At 42.2% G+C, this 15,526-nt stretch overlaps 1 protein-coding gene across 2 annotated transcripts in view; it reads left to right on the top strand.

The window, feature by feature from the left end:
* Positions 1-15,526, top strand: part of zgc:171482 (zinc finger protein) — a 60,486-nt gene that overhangs the window by 12,707 nt on the left and 32,253 nt on the right. For both annotated transcript variants that reach the window (XM_052080040.1, XM_052080038.1), the window contains exons 2-3: positions 4,783-4,899; positions 8,898-8,990. In XM_052080040.1, the coding sequence (XP_051936000.1) occupies positions 4,783-4,899; positions 8,898-8,990 (210 nt within the window). The remainder of the gene's footprint in view (positions 1-4,782; positions 4,900-8,897; positions 8,991-15,526) is intronic.

Here is a 15,526-nt window from a genome sequence, read left to right as displayed (position 1 = left end):
TGGGACTGCAGAGTGCTTTTGCAATGTATGAGATTTCACGTTATCGAGCTTATTGGTCTCGTGCGTCATTAAACAGGTCATTGGCTCACAGGATAAGGTCAAACTTCAGATTACGGCTGCATAATTTGTTCTCTTCCACTTTGATCAAAACAGTGTTCACCCTAGCGGATGATCCATGCATTGCATCTTATAAAAAATATTCAGTCCGTGTATTTTATGTATTCGTTCACTTTTAAATTATCCTGCGGGCCTGATGGAACCTCCTTGGGGACCGGTTCCGGCCCGCATGTTTGAAACTATGCTTTAGATCAAACAGAATAGCCACTCCAGAAAATAATGAAAGAAAGACGGCATGGTGTTGCAGTGAAGTTCACAGCAGCTTTTTCTTTGATGGACTTGGCAGAAAGTACCGCAATCACCTGCTGTGTAGCTTCTACAGAGCCGTCCTGCCAAGAAATTAGGTAAAGAAATAAAATCCCAGGGCAACACCTACAAAAAGACCACGGATGGGGATTAGGGTTGGGATTTAGAATTTAGGGTAATGGGTAGGTACTGCTAGGTGTTTGGTTGAGACAGATTGTTACTGTGAGCGTTTAGTGTAACAGTTTTGGTTCTGAAGTATAGGTGAACGGTTTAGGTTCATGGTTAAGGTTGGGATTGGTAGGGTTTAGGGTAAGTATTAGTATGGCCCCTTGAGGACCATTAATGCTTTCATGCACCCTGTAATATGATAACATGATTATCTGTCCACTGTAGTAATCTCTGTCCCTGAAAGGGCTAAAAACTTAAACGTCCCCTAATAGGAAATGTTCCCCACCCCCTACTTGTCAGTCACGCTCATTGTTCTCTAAAAGACTTTACCGACATTCTGACTGAACTTGGACTATGCAGTATTTATGCTAATCCTGCCTCCTCTCGCGTTAAAAAATTTAGATATCTCGCTGAACACGAGGTAGTCACTTTGAACAGAGCTATCAGGGTACAAGGAATGTTAGAAATCAAAATGGATATTCCAAGCTCAGGATGGTGGAAAAAATACCTGAGCGGTTATTAGAAAGATATAAAAGCCACCTTCGAGTGCAGTGACAGCTTTTTAATGAATAATGGGCCAGAGGCACTGTGATTTCAGTCGGGAGGCTCAGAGTTCACATTCATGTTAAATACTTGATGTGGTCTTAAAAAGAGAATCCGCTTAAGGTTGACTGTCTTCAGGCGCCTCGATCTGGCTAGAATACTAAACCGCTTTTTATTTTATTTTTTCCTCAGTGCTGTGTCTAATTAGAGTTTAGGGCTGTTTTTTGGGTTTTTTTTTAGCGATCGGTTATCATGTCCATCTCTTGTCCTTAATTAAACTCATGTATTCTCAGTTTCAACTTCTAAGGTAAATACCGTACTCCACTTGGGGCCTGGTTCATTTACTCAACTATGGGAGACATTTTTTGTCTTGCATATCAAATAATCTTGCTTGTATATTATTTATGTCCAGTGAAACCTGACCCTAAAACAAAAGGAAAAGGATTATTATGAAGAAGTGAACAAGAACGCAGAGACTGGCCGGAACTAATAACTCTGGGAGCTCCTGGCAAAGTAACCATGGATAGAGCTGAAGTCTCATGAGATTTGTTGGGGTCTTTAACTCCCAGAATTTATTTATTTTTTTTTTTAGATTAAATGCCAATTCAAGAAGTGTGCAATCAAAGGGTGTTCGACTTGAGAGAAGTTCACATCTATTTTTATTTTCCCCAGAGTTGACACCCATTTCCAACTGAGCCTCAGCTACTGGTACTTCAAAGAAAGACAGCAAAAGGATGAAAATTCATTTTGTGCTCAAGTTGAACGCTGCATCAGGCCTGACTGACAAAATGGGTTTGCTCAGTCCGAGGTCTATGCAGCCCTCGTTAAATGCAAATGATTCCGCTGAAGAATCCAAAAGATGAGATAGAAGCTTTACTCTTGACTTGTTCTGACTAAACACCCCGCTTATGCGAAGGAGAAAACACGGACAATTTTTGGTTCATGCCGCTTACAAAATTGACAATAATGTCACCAAAAAAAAAAAGATGTTCCTCTGGGAATTGAGTGCCTTTAAATTCCAACCATGAAGCTACCACGAGCAGCCCACTACAATATGAACATCTCCTCTCTAATCACCACCCCCCCTGCCTTCCCTGCCATCTCTTTCCCGCTTTCATTAATTCCTCCGCTATCCGTCTCTCCATCTTCACGCTTTGTTGGTCATGCATTTGCGCAAATCCCACCAACAGATCGCCTCTATTCATTAGGCTGCCATTCACGTCCCACTTGTGACATCCGCAAATTGTGGCGATATTAAGCAGATAAGGAAGGCTATTCCCCCAGCTGTCACTCCATCTTTTAATTGGGCAGAGGTTTAACAACTGGACGTCTGGCTGATCTCAAGTCAGTTGTAGAGAAGTGTGTTGGGTAGGATGAAGGTTCTGACCTGATGAGTTTCATCTGTTTATTTACTCCATAAATCACAGCACCGCTTAGTGATGATAGGACATGTACGGGATCTCAAAAAAATCGGTTTCCAATATGTATTCGTATAACAAAGCACTTTCGAAGTCTGACTGGCGAGACAAATGGATGACTCGAAACAAGGTTTTGAGATGAATCAATGAAAGCGAGTGCAGCACGACGGCAAGGATGGGCTTTCACTGATGAGGATTATATTGACTCGAGAATTTTTTAAAAAATAATTGATTTTATGTTCTGCACCCAGCTCAAGATGGAAAGCACCTGCGTATCCGACGTCGGCGTTTGAAGGTCTTGTGGGTTGAGCAAGATAATGAAAGTGTCCCGACAGCGTCTGCGCAATTAATTGAAAGGTCCACAGTGCACTAAACACATGGGGAGGACACAGAGGCATCATTAAAAGCCTCCACATACGCATTGAGGTGCGTGCACTGAGGTGATGATGTCGTGCATTGGTGGGAAGCGATTACACACTCGACATGAGATAAAGGACTTTAACTTCTGTCACGACTCACCATTTAGTGGATTACCATCACAGCCACTGAGATTCTCAATCTTTTCACGGTAATGGAAGTGTTATTTCACACTCAGCTGAGGTGACCTCGTAAGCATCCATGTTTTTTTCTGGGCCATTTTGGCCCCTGCAAACATCTTGCATCTCAATCTTCTTTGGGGCAAAAACCTTATCCACTTTAGCACTTACTGTTCCTGCATCGTTCCCGAAAGGCCCGTTACGCTGCCTAACCTTGTCAGAGCACCGCAATGCAGGGCACACATAATGAAGAGAATAGAAAACTCGACATGGGCGCCCTGAGTACATCATTAAAACATTTTTCGACCGTGGCACTCACTAGGAACGCAATGAGACGATTTCAGGTTGTGAAGAATTCACAATGACTAAATGTTGGCCTTCTGAGGTCTCTGTAGATTAACTGACTAGGTTCAAAGCAGGACATCTTGCTTTACACCACACTCAAATTGGTCCTATATTCTGTAAATTGCAATACATGATCAAGTTAGTTTAGTAGGTTATGGTACATAAGTCATTTATTTTAAGTTGCAGAGTTCATTTAAAAATATTTCCTAATTAACGTGTCTTGTCCCTTCGCTATTCTGCCTTGGTAAATAGCACATATACAAATGAAAATAGGTCCATCCATCCATACATTTTCTGCTGCTTATCCGGGGTGGGGTGACAGGGGCAACAGCTTTAGCAGGGAAGCACAGGATTCCTTCTCCCCAGCCACTTGTTCCAACTCTTACCGGGGGATCCCGAGGCGTTCCCAGGCCAACTGGGAGACATAGTCTCTCCAGAGTGTCCTGGGTCGTCCTCGGGGCCTCCTGCCAGTGGGACATGACTGGAACACCTCACCAGGGAGGCGTCCAGGAGGCTAATCAGATGCCCGAGCCACCTCATCAGAGTTTCCCTTGCCTGGGCACATGTCACCGGGGCCCCTCTCTGGATCCAGGCCTGGAGGTGTGGCTCGCTGGCGAGCGCCTGGTGGCCGGGTCTACACCCATGCCAAAAAGGCAACGTGGGTCCCTATGCCCATGGGCTCACCACCTTGGGAGGGGCCAAAGGGGTCGGGTGCAGCGTGTGAGCTCGGCGGCAGCCAAAGGCGGAGACCTTGGCGGTCCAATCCTCGGCTACAGAAGCTAGTAAAATAGACTGCAATCTAAATGACTTGCAAACCAAAACAGCAATGCCAACTGAAATACGTAAACAGTCTCTCAGATGATTTCATGTGTGGAGACCTCTTCACAATTTTTTGTGTGCGACAGACCATGGTGCCTGAATTTCTCCAGAATCTTTTTTTTAACTCCAAATTCACTCAACCTAAATGCAGTATTATATATTGTATATATTAAATAAAGGACTCCCTTGTAGTGACGCACCCTCTGATCTGCCGTTGAGTAATGAACCTCCCCCATCCACTGTGTGAGGAATTACGATTTACTTAATGTGAGTTCTTTTTTCAATTGGAAAGATGACAATCAGCAAGCCATTACTGTCCTCGTAAATTTACGCCAACTTCATTTATAATGTAGCCGATAAATTTATGATCCACGCAATGCCGGTAAGATGATTTAGAAGTTCCTTGTTCAATAAAATGCAGCGACACTTGGGGCCATTGTTCACTTGAATCCACAGGAGGACAAAGTGCGACGGAAGATCTGTCATTCTGAACCGAAATGATCACCGAATCGATGTGCATGCTTTTGTACCTTAAACACATGCTGACATTCCTCACGATTCCATTTGCGATTGGTGTGTTTTGCGTGCAGTCTCCCATGAAGATGAAGTCTGCAGGCATGGTGGACGGAAGCTTGTTCACAGAAAGTTATTGCAACATCTGCAATGCCCAGCTCATCTCTGAATCCCAGCGCACGGCACACTATGAGGTAAGCCTGTCTCTGTACATATTTTTTTTATCGCTCACGTTTTTTTGTGTGTGTGTGTGCTGTTGCGCGGCTGATTTGCAAGATGAGTGAACACTAAGGAATTACACGCACAACCCTCCCTCAAAAAAGTTGCTTTGGCAGGCAGTTTGCTGTGCTGTGGTATTCGTACTGGGTTTATTTGTCCAGACAAACAGTGCTCATCCATTATCCATAGACTTAATGCAGCATGCTAATAGTTGGGGATTGCACACAAACAAGCACACGCGCGCGCACATAGACACTATTTGTTTTAATGTGCTCTACCTCTCAGCATACTCCCAAAGAGTAATTTAATGAATAGCCATTAAATAATCAGCCCTGTCCTATATTTACCAAGTGCATATGCGCAGGCGCGCCCGCACGTACTCGCACACACACTCACATGCACGCACGCACACTACATTCATGCGTGTGGTGGCCTTTCTTGATTACAAAGCACAATTGGGATTAACAAGCAAACTAATCAGGACAACCATTTATCTGGAGAGATCAAGCAAGGACGGCAACAATGTGCGTTAGCATGCGTGAGTGTCTACCAACTACACTAATTAGATGAGCAAACACACGCACACACACACACACACACACACACACACACTACCAACACACACACACTTGAAATGTGCACATGAACTCATTGCAATCTGTCAGCCAAAGTACAAAAGTTTCTCGAAGACGTCAAATTTGTGTTTGATGATCAACGTCGGCAAAGGTGTTCGCAATAGATGAAAATATTTCTCGTAAAGGTCAACTGACAGTGTGTAATTAGTTCAAGTAAATTCAAATATGACTTGCTCTGAATATGGTTATACAACGTCTGGGTTACTCTCCGCAAAATAAATGCATCCACCATCTTGGTATCAAATGCTAGAATACGGTACAGTGGATATTTCTAAGGTTACAGTGAGCAGGTATCTCCAAGTTCGGAACAGTTTCTCCTTGAGGAAGGTCAACATTTGTGCCGGATGTAATTAAATTCCCTCCAGGCGTCCGTGAGCTTTTGCGGTCATGGAAATTGGACAGATGCGACCTTCACGTTTGAACGTCTACATTAGATCTTGTACCTTACTGGAGTAGAGCTCCCAAGATGATCTTTATTAGGAGTGTGTGCATGGGAATGTGTTGTCTATAGAAGTACTACTGGTTTTCAAAAACCTACTCCACATGTTGCTCCAAAGGGTCGGGTTTATCAAGTGTAATACCTTTGTGGCCACTAGGTGCAGCCTTTTCTTTGAGTTTTTTGGAGGATTTAAAATTACACAACATAAAAAAGGTAACTCAAAGTGTTTCACATAATTAAAAGTTGGTTACAAACAAACATTTTAGAAGTCGTATAACAAAGTAAAAACGAGAAGTAGCTTGCTGAAATTGAGTGTCCAATGTAATGAGATTTTGGAAAACATTTAAAAATGCTCTTCGAAAGACCTTAATCATAGCAATGGGTAAAGTGGGGATAAGCATAGCTTTGAATCTTGATTCAGAATGATTTACACATTATTGTTATGTTTTGAATCTTTATTCATTCGTATCATTCACTCTAGTTATGAAGGATACCAGCAAATTTAGCGAACATGTTATACACAAGTACCGAGAGGAAAAAAAATGCTTTTTAAGGTTGATTTGGGGAGTGTGCATTATATTCGGGACATCTTATAAATTACACTCATCGAGCAAACTTAAGTGACCAGCCATTTTTTTTAAAATTCTGAGCATGTACTGCAAATATCCTGGAGTGAGGCGAAATATAATTTATGAGAGTGATCCCACACCATTCCAATCTTAATGTTGCTTTTTCCTCAAATTGAGTATGTTGCTTCTGTTTATTTTCGAAATCAAATCATGCTCCAACTTCCCTCCGTTGCTGTCCAGTAACACAGAGCGAAGATATTTTTACCCTGCCATCTGTGTGGCCTTTCCAAGGTTAGGCTAACTAGATTTTGACCAACGGTGAAAAAAGAGAGATGGGCCAAGTCCATTAACGGTGGCGGTCGGAGCTCTGAGGGTCAGCGCAGTGTAACCATGGCGCTACAATGTCTCGCTTTTAGCCGCCATGCCGCAGCCATCAACTCCATGACAATTTATGGACAAACACAAGGCTGCTTGGAGACCCGCCACAGCACACTTCCGTTCTGACAAAATGCATTAGAGTAGTCTGACAAGTAAGGGGTGGAGGGGCATGAAAGATGTTTAGGAAGGTGGGGGTTTACCATTCCAAGAATGGGTTTCAGGGGATACAATCGATGCAGTGGTGCAGCAATTACAAAGCCTCGTCAAAGTCATTCATTCCCTTGCTTTAATATGTCGCCCTGCCTTATCCCAAAATCCTAAATCATTGCCTCTATTGGAATTCTCCTTTCATTTTCACCATTGCTTTACACAATAAAATAAGAGTGTATTGATTTAATGAGTCTCTCCTTAAGGTGGGAATGCAGCAATTCTGCAATAATTGATGTATTGGGAAAAATATTGACACAACTGAAGAATTTTAATGATACTACTACTCTTAAGGAAAAGGTTTATCGATCTGATACTTTAATGGTATTTTGTCTATTAATCTCATGATACACATGAAGTTGCATGAGGCCTTAAAATAAAGAAACTATGGAAAACAAGAATCTCATGATTCTTTTTTCCCCCCATGACTACGTATATATCTGATGATGTATACATACACTACACTGTCAATATTGAATAGGTTGTCCAACGCTGAATGAGAATTGCAGACAGTGAGTCATATTGTGATTTTTCTTCACAAATGTTCAAATTTGTTGAAGAAAACAAATGTTTTACTCTAAAAACACCCTGCAGTATGAGAGTGCACTTTGATAATATTGATATTTGCGTATCGATACCTTGTTGTGACATACTCTTTGCAAAGTACCGTATATTCCGCACTATAGAGCGCACCTAAAAGCATTCCATTTTCTCAAAGGCCGACAGTATATTATAAAAGTGTATATTATAATCCAACGCACCTAATATATGTATCAATATTTTGATTTCTTGAATGCGGTGTTTTAAATGTTTTATAAAGCGCTTTGTTACTCCCGCAGCGGTTTGAAAGCTCGATATAAATAAAGCTGTTTTGTATTGTATTGTATTCCCCTTAGCATAGCTCAATCTAGTGGATGTGTTGCGCAACCGCAGCCCTTATTGTAGCTTCTATTCTATGCTCCTTATATATGAAAACAGTTCTAAAATAGACCATTCATTGAATGTGCACCTTATTCCTCGAAGTGCCTTATACTACGGAAAATACTGAACAGAATCGCATTAAAAGCAAAATTTCAACTGTACATTTCTCTTAAAACATGATATAATAAATTGTGACATACAATGATACAATGGACAGTATCACAATATGAATCGTTTGATATTCTATCATCTAAATTTCTCATCTATATTTCCACTGCTGATTGAGATGGCAAGATAGCAGCTTTACACAGGGACATCGAGCATATGGTTGGGGTTATCAGAGGTCAGGACTTGATGGAATAGAAGCCAACAAAGAGCGCTCGACAGCCGTATCAATCTTGCACACAAACGCATGCCACCATCTTATTTTGTTCGCCCGAAAGCTTCTCCGCCTATTTTCATTGTCCTGCATTAAAATGACAGTGAGCAGTTTCAAGGACAGCTCACTGTCATTTTGAATATAGCCTCAGGTGCTGCTGCGTTTCTGCTTGGAATAGTTCAGACTCATTAAAAGGCGCATGAAAGATACATGGTAAGAGATATTTATTTTGCAGACCGGGGACAATCCAAATGTTTCATAGGTGAACCGCAGTCGCAGCCAGCCTGAAATATGACTGAAAACATTTCATTCAAATTTCAATCGATGATTCAATAATTGATTGCTATGACGATTCCAATTCAAGTTATAAGCGGCTCACGACAATTTGGGGTGAAAATTGTGAGATACAAATGAACTGAGACTTTTTTTTGTGCATCTCTTTTAGAGCAAGAAACATGCCAACAAAGTGCGTCTGTTTTATATGCTTCACCCAGAAGATGGAGGGCCACCTTCGAAGAGACTGAGGCCGGACAATCCGGTATGTTGTCACTCACTGTATCTTTTTAAATTGCCTTCACCAAGGAGGCGGTTGCGTTTGTACGTTTGTGTCGACAAGCAATCTTTTATCAATCTAATGGATTCCAATTTGAGTGAAATCTGTTATGCATATACAGGGACGGAAGCGGACATCACACCGGTCCTCATCTCGAATGCATATTTGACATTTCACTTTAAAATGGGAATTACTATTTTACGTGTTTAAATCGTAATCTGTCAAAACTCATCATTTCAGTCGAAGATTTGGATGACAGGGCATTGATTGACGCTAGATCTGCACTTTGTATACCGCGCAGCAGGAAGGAACAGGGCTCAACCTGGAGGAAGGTGTTTCTTAGAGCGATGGTCTCTAATTGTTGATGTTGTATTAGCAATAAGAAATATTTGACCTTTATAAAGGAACAACTATTAATCATAAATAATTTATATTAATTAAATATGTCTTATAAAACCGAATCGTGTAATAACGCATCGTGAGTCTGAAAGCACAGTTGCACAAGTAATTTTTAACTCACCATAACAAGTCAAATAAAAAATGGCAACATGCTTGCTAAAGTTTGCGCTTTTATTTGTATTTTTTTCAGGCATTTGTGTGTAGATTCTCTGTCAGCCAGGTTATTTGCATATCTTGAATTGAGGCTTCTTGTTATCCGAAAATATCAGAAAATTACTCAGGCAATGGTGCTATTAGGCTGCAAACTTTGTCTTTTTGTTTTGTTTTCTATTATGCTCAAAGCTGTATCCTTCCAAGGAGGGAACATTTACAAGAGTTGGCAAAAGGTAGCATGATCCGGTTCTAATCTTTCTCCAGTAGTTGGCAGAGGAGGGCCATCCCTCCAGCTTGCACACATGCTGCAAATGTAATCATCCAACGATTTAACGACTCCCATGTTGTCACGGCTGTGTTGCATAATTCGCCTTGCTCATGACTATCATCAAGTGTTAAATTCGTCTTACCGTTCAAAGTTCTTGCTCTTCGTTTTTGTGCCCGCCAGGTTTTCTCCACTTATCTTTCTCGATAGTTTTTGTATGCAGTTGTAGTCACGGTTTTAATACTACACGCATTTCGGTTTCTTCTTGTCTGTTTATTGACAAGCAATTTCCGTTTGTTTTTATCCTGGCCTTTTTTGCCAGCATTTTTGGTTGTCTCGTTTTCCCGGTGTTGTACCGTTTCTTCGTTGGACTTTGTCGGTCTTGCGACCTATTTTTGTTGGTAAACCTTTTTTGTTTTTGTCCGGAGCTTTCCCGAAACATAACAGCAGTGAATGTTGCATTCCCGTCAGAGTTCATTCAAGGTTGAAAATGTTCACCGACCATTCTCCATATTTCATTTTTTTCGACATTTAACTCACTGATTTTAATGTGGACTTTTTTGGTGATAAAATAGCAACTTGGAGGTGAAAATGGGTCATGATGTCCTTGGTTGTACTTTACTATATATACTATAGAGAGAACCTGATTTCCCCCAGTGTAACCCGCCTGGACCATCCATTCTCAAGCTTGGCCGTGGCAGCCAAGCGCCCGAGGGGATTTATACGCTGTTGAATCACTCATGTGGTTTTTGTGGGCTGTAACTCTCCCCACAGAGGCAATGGTGCCATTTCCGGTGATCTTCAGTGGCTGCCAAGTAGCTCTGTATCGGACGACTGCAGGCGATGGCTGGAGAGGGCAGTGCATTTGTGTTTGCGTGTGTGTGTGCGCGTACTAAGGATTGTGTCTGGGTATTAAGATGGGCTTTTCGTGGGTCTCAGTGTGTGCTTGCATGATAGACTGAGTCGAGTGTGTTAATAAACACTAAGCAATGCGTAAGCAACAGAAAAGAGGTGTGAATGTGATGGATGTCAGTGGAAGAATTGTGCATAACAGCATGTGCCCTATCTACCAAGACTGTAAATTCCAAACACACGCGCGCACACACACACACACACACACACACACACACACACACACACAGTGTGGACAGAGCTGGTGGAAAAGCAAAGCAAACAAAAGCGGTAAATTCTAGTGCCGCCACACAAAGCCAGAAAGGAGACCTTGCCTGGTTATTCAGGGGCAGTTGGCTCAGTGAGCAAACAAAAGTCCTTGTGCCAAAACACACACAAATATTTGCATAATTGTCCACGATTTAAGAAATGCACACACATTTTTTAAATGGTAAAATTAGTTGAGTGCCCTGGGCAATCATCTTCAAAGAAAGAGATTAGACTTAGTTTTTAATTTGACGTGATTTAAATGCAGCAAGGCAGAGGCATACATAATAGCCCCTGTGCGTTTTTTTATAGTTCCAAAGCAAAGAAAAGGAAGCTGTCAAAACATATTTGCAGACCAATAACAAGCAAAGATCAAAAGCCCAGCACTGCCAGTACTGCACAGTCACTTTTTCAGATTCTTGCAGAATTACGCGGCAACCAGCTTTGCTTTGTATTTCGCACACACACTGGGCTCAGCATTTGACAAAAATGTAGAGAATTAAAGATGAAATAATTGATTCGTTATTTTTCTCAAAAATCTGTTGTTAAGGAATGTCACTTCAGTGTTCCGAACCATGCTCGTGTAGTATTTAAAATAATGCTGTCTGTAGTGGAGGATAGAGCGCCCCTACACTGATCTCACATTGGACTTCTTTAAACGACAAATCCGAGAAACTTGTGCGCTACATTTTGACTTGATCGCTTCCAAGCTGCTGAGTTTCACTCGTCAGTGTAGCGGATCTGTGTATGTGGCACATGAAGCAGACATATCACCAAAAGTGCTGTTTCTGGCGATCATTTGAACATATGGGCAGATCTTCACCCAGCCGAGCTGCCCAGTCATGGGTGGGAAAAACTCGGTGTAATGTCGGGATTATATCAAGTCGAAATGATGCAATTAGAGACACATTTTTCGAAAAAAAAAAGGCACCTCAAAAAAATTCACTAGGGTGCTTAATTTCTTGCTCGGTGGGTGAGTAGTCACTCCAAAGACCAAACGAATTGTATACAAGCAATTAAAGTCAACAATGTCTCATTGTCAAATATCCGTTTACCACGCATCAACCTGATATGTAGGTTGTGACTTCCAGTATATAAAGACAATAAATGACGCAAAATACGGCATCTCGTAAGTAAGAGATCAGCATCGGTGTCATGTTTTTGATTCTTGTTGATGAGATTGGCGTGTAATGGACATGACAGATAGCCTATTTGTCTAATCGCATTGTAAGCTTTTGTTGTATCTAAGAGGTTCCTATCCATATTTATTTCCAGTCAGGTCAGTTTCATGCACTACTACAATCCCAAAACACAAATTGTAACTATGGAGCCCTCTTACACCTCGCAAACAAAAATGTCATTAGCCCTGCATGATCGGAGCCCATTACCATTCTGATGGCAAATGAAGCATGGTAGGTCACTCAAGGAGCGCTACAAAAAGCAAATCAAGTGGAAATCAGGTCATATGTGAGCACCCATCCCTTCTTGTAAGTGGCAAATGTTTCACAAGCTGTGTGGGGAAAAAAATCATGCCATGTATGTGCGCCACATGACCTACTCACATGAAATCGGCATGTTAAGGGCATGCACACGCACACGGACGTTCATGCCCACAGACATACACAATTTATTAAAAATAAATAATAATAAAAAACATCACACCTGCGTCTCCATCTGCCTTCCTAAGTGAGCAAGACATGACTCAGGCCCTTCTGGCTTTCACCTCATGTGGGCTCTAAACACACAAACACTCACTCACGCCGTGAGAGCATTACGGCGGTCAGCACTTCGTTCATAACCTTTCCTCGCATTTGTTTTCGTAGGATGCCGCCGCGCAGCTTATCAACACTTGACTTTATTTGCATTCACTTTGGCACTCATTTGGGCACTGTCTCCACTTTGTACTTGATCTGATGAGTGACATTGTTAAAGCCTGCTCAATTTGTTTTATAGCCTCAGATCTATGCATCTACTTTTCGGGAACAAGCATTTAAGACTCGAGGAAATTATTCAGATGAGCTAAGATTCAAACCCAGAACTGCGAGGCCATTGTGCAAACTGGCTACTGTCGTCCCTTTCACTCTGCCTTTCAAATTGGCCTAACGTTGCTTCCCCTGTCTATACGCGTTGAATGAATTTTTGTAGTTGATGCTACTGTACTTGACGCTAAGGTGATGATAGTCGATTTCCATGAAGTCAGTGAAATTAAGCCAGTGAAGGAGGGCAGCTCTTGCAAATTGTCTGTGATTTGTGATTGGATGGGTGAGCTAGGGGGTGGGACCCGTGGACGTAGGATTATGCAATTTGAATGATATTTTAAGATAAGATAAGACATCCTTTATTCGTCCCACACTGGGGAAATTTACAGCCTCCAGCAGCAAGAATGTATGTAGAAAGAAGAAAGAAGAAAGAGAAAAAAAACAACAAACATCTTTCAATTAAATGCAATATGAACACAAAATGGATAAATTACAATTTTCCTTCACATCATTTAATTATTATTATTATTATGATTGTTATTTTTTATTCATCAGCCTGACAGCAGTCGGTAGGAACGAGCGTCGGTATCTCTCCTTCTTGCAGCGCGGGTGTAACAGTCTCTGGCTGAAGGAGCTACCAAGTGCTGTCAGGGCGGGCTGGAGGGGGTGGGAGGGACTGGCCATCATAGCTTTTAGCTTAGTTAGCATCCTTCTGTTGCCCACCTCCTCCAGAGTGTCAAGGGAGCAACCCAGGACAGAACTGGCCTTCCTGACCAGTCGCTCCAGTCTCTTTCTGTCCCGGGCCGAGATGCTGCCTGACCAGCAGACAATGCCATAATGGATGGCCGAGGCCACCACCGAGTTATAGAACGTCTTAAGGAGTGACCCCTGAACCCCAAAAGACCTCAGTTTCCTGAGTAGGAAGAGTCGGCTCTGTCCTTTCCTAATCAGGGTGTCCGTGTTTGTAGACCAGTCCAGTTTGTCGTTGAGAAGAACACCAAGGTACTTGTAGGAGGTCACCCTCTCTATGTCCATACCTTGGATGTTCATCGGTGCTGGTGAGGACTTTTTCCTGCAGAAATCCACAACCAACTCCTTAGTTTTCCTAGGGTTGATCTGGAGGAGATTCTGCTGGCACCAGGCCACAAAGTCCTTTGTCAGTCCCCTGTACTCCCGATCGTCCCCTTCTGTAATGAGGCCAACATTAGATGACCACAATTAATTTTCACCACAAGGCGGTTGTCTTCATTTCATTGTTTAAGGCTCCAGTTCTTGTCCTCTTTATCAATGTTACAGGAGGGCGGTTGGTGAGTTTGCTGATGGCATTCAAGGCTATTTGTCAACTACAATTAGCAGGTTCTTTTCCAGATGGGCGTGCATTTATTCGAATTCATTTTTCACTGCTGCTCGTTTGCGTATTGTTACCAAAACACCCAGTTGGTGATAAATCGAACTCAAACTATTGGTGAGGTTGACACATTGATTAATAGAGCTTCACCTCTTTACCCTTTTTAACAGCAAGACTTACTTTCAGAGTAAGGGAGCCTGTGTTCTGCCGCTGCCTCTGATATTACGTTGCAATTATCGCAAATTCATGAGTCCATAGCACAATCTAAAAATTAAAAAAAACATCAAAAAATGGCTTTGATGGGCGGTCTAAAAGGGTCCACATACGACTGACCCACATCCAGTTGATGCACCCCACGAACTGCGACTGAGTAGATACATTGCCAGCAGCCAAAGAAACTCCAGAACCAGTCTCCAGAATACAAACTTGAAAAACGATGCAACATTTGTTGACCAGAATATCACAAGCTCAACCAAGCAATTGTTACAATTTTTTTTCCCCCCAGATGTCAGTTTTCGGTCATCTTGGCTTTCTCCTTTAAAAACTTTCCCCCACCTGGAATAACCCCGTGCATGCAATGGGAAGGCACAAAGGCATTTGGCTAGAGTGAAAGAAATGCCAATGTTTACTCAGTGTGAAATGCCATGCCTGGAGCTTTTTGGGGCTCTTTTTGTTTGGGAGCGGAGGTAAAATGGGGAGAAAGTAGGTCGTAAAGGTGCTCGCAGATGAAAGCCAGGTGGAGACATGTTGTGTGTGTGTGTGTGTGGGTGCGTGTGCGACACATTTTCATCCAATTCTCCACATGGCTTTCACCTTCCGTCTGTGCACCCGCAATCTACCTGCACAAAATAGGCAGGGGATCATCAGAAAACACAATATTTACGCCACCCGCTCTTTTTTAATTTACACTCTCAAGCGCTTCATCCTCAACCTCCCGATGAGAGCTTTCTTCAAGTGTATATTTAGAAGCCGTGTCTCCCACGGCATCTGAACGCAGCAAGGTGAAAGTAAGAGCACACCGAGAGCAAACAGAAGGAGAGAAAGATAAACACGGCTAATTAGGAGTCTATTGTGAGGTGTACGACCGGCAGAAAAAGGACAATAAAAAAATAATAATAATCAGAGATCCAGACGTCCAGAGGGTGAGAAAGCGTGCATGCAGCTCATACAGACAGCAATCAATGTACATATTACAGGAAAGACAGCTGTGCGTAGAAAG

The sequence above is a fragment of the Hippocampus zosterae genome, chromosome 11 (genome assembly GCF_025434085.1).
Source record: "Hippocampus zosterae strain Florida chromosome 11, ASM2543408v3, whole genome shotgun sequence".
Lineage (NCBI taxonomy): Eukaryota > Metazoa > Chordata > Actinopteri > Syngnathiformes > Syngnathidae > Hippocampus > Hippocampus zosterae.
Note: the sequence above shows the minus strand (reverse complement) of the source record. Positions and strands in the feature narration are given on the sequence as shown.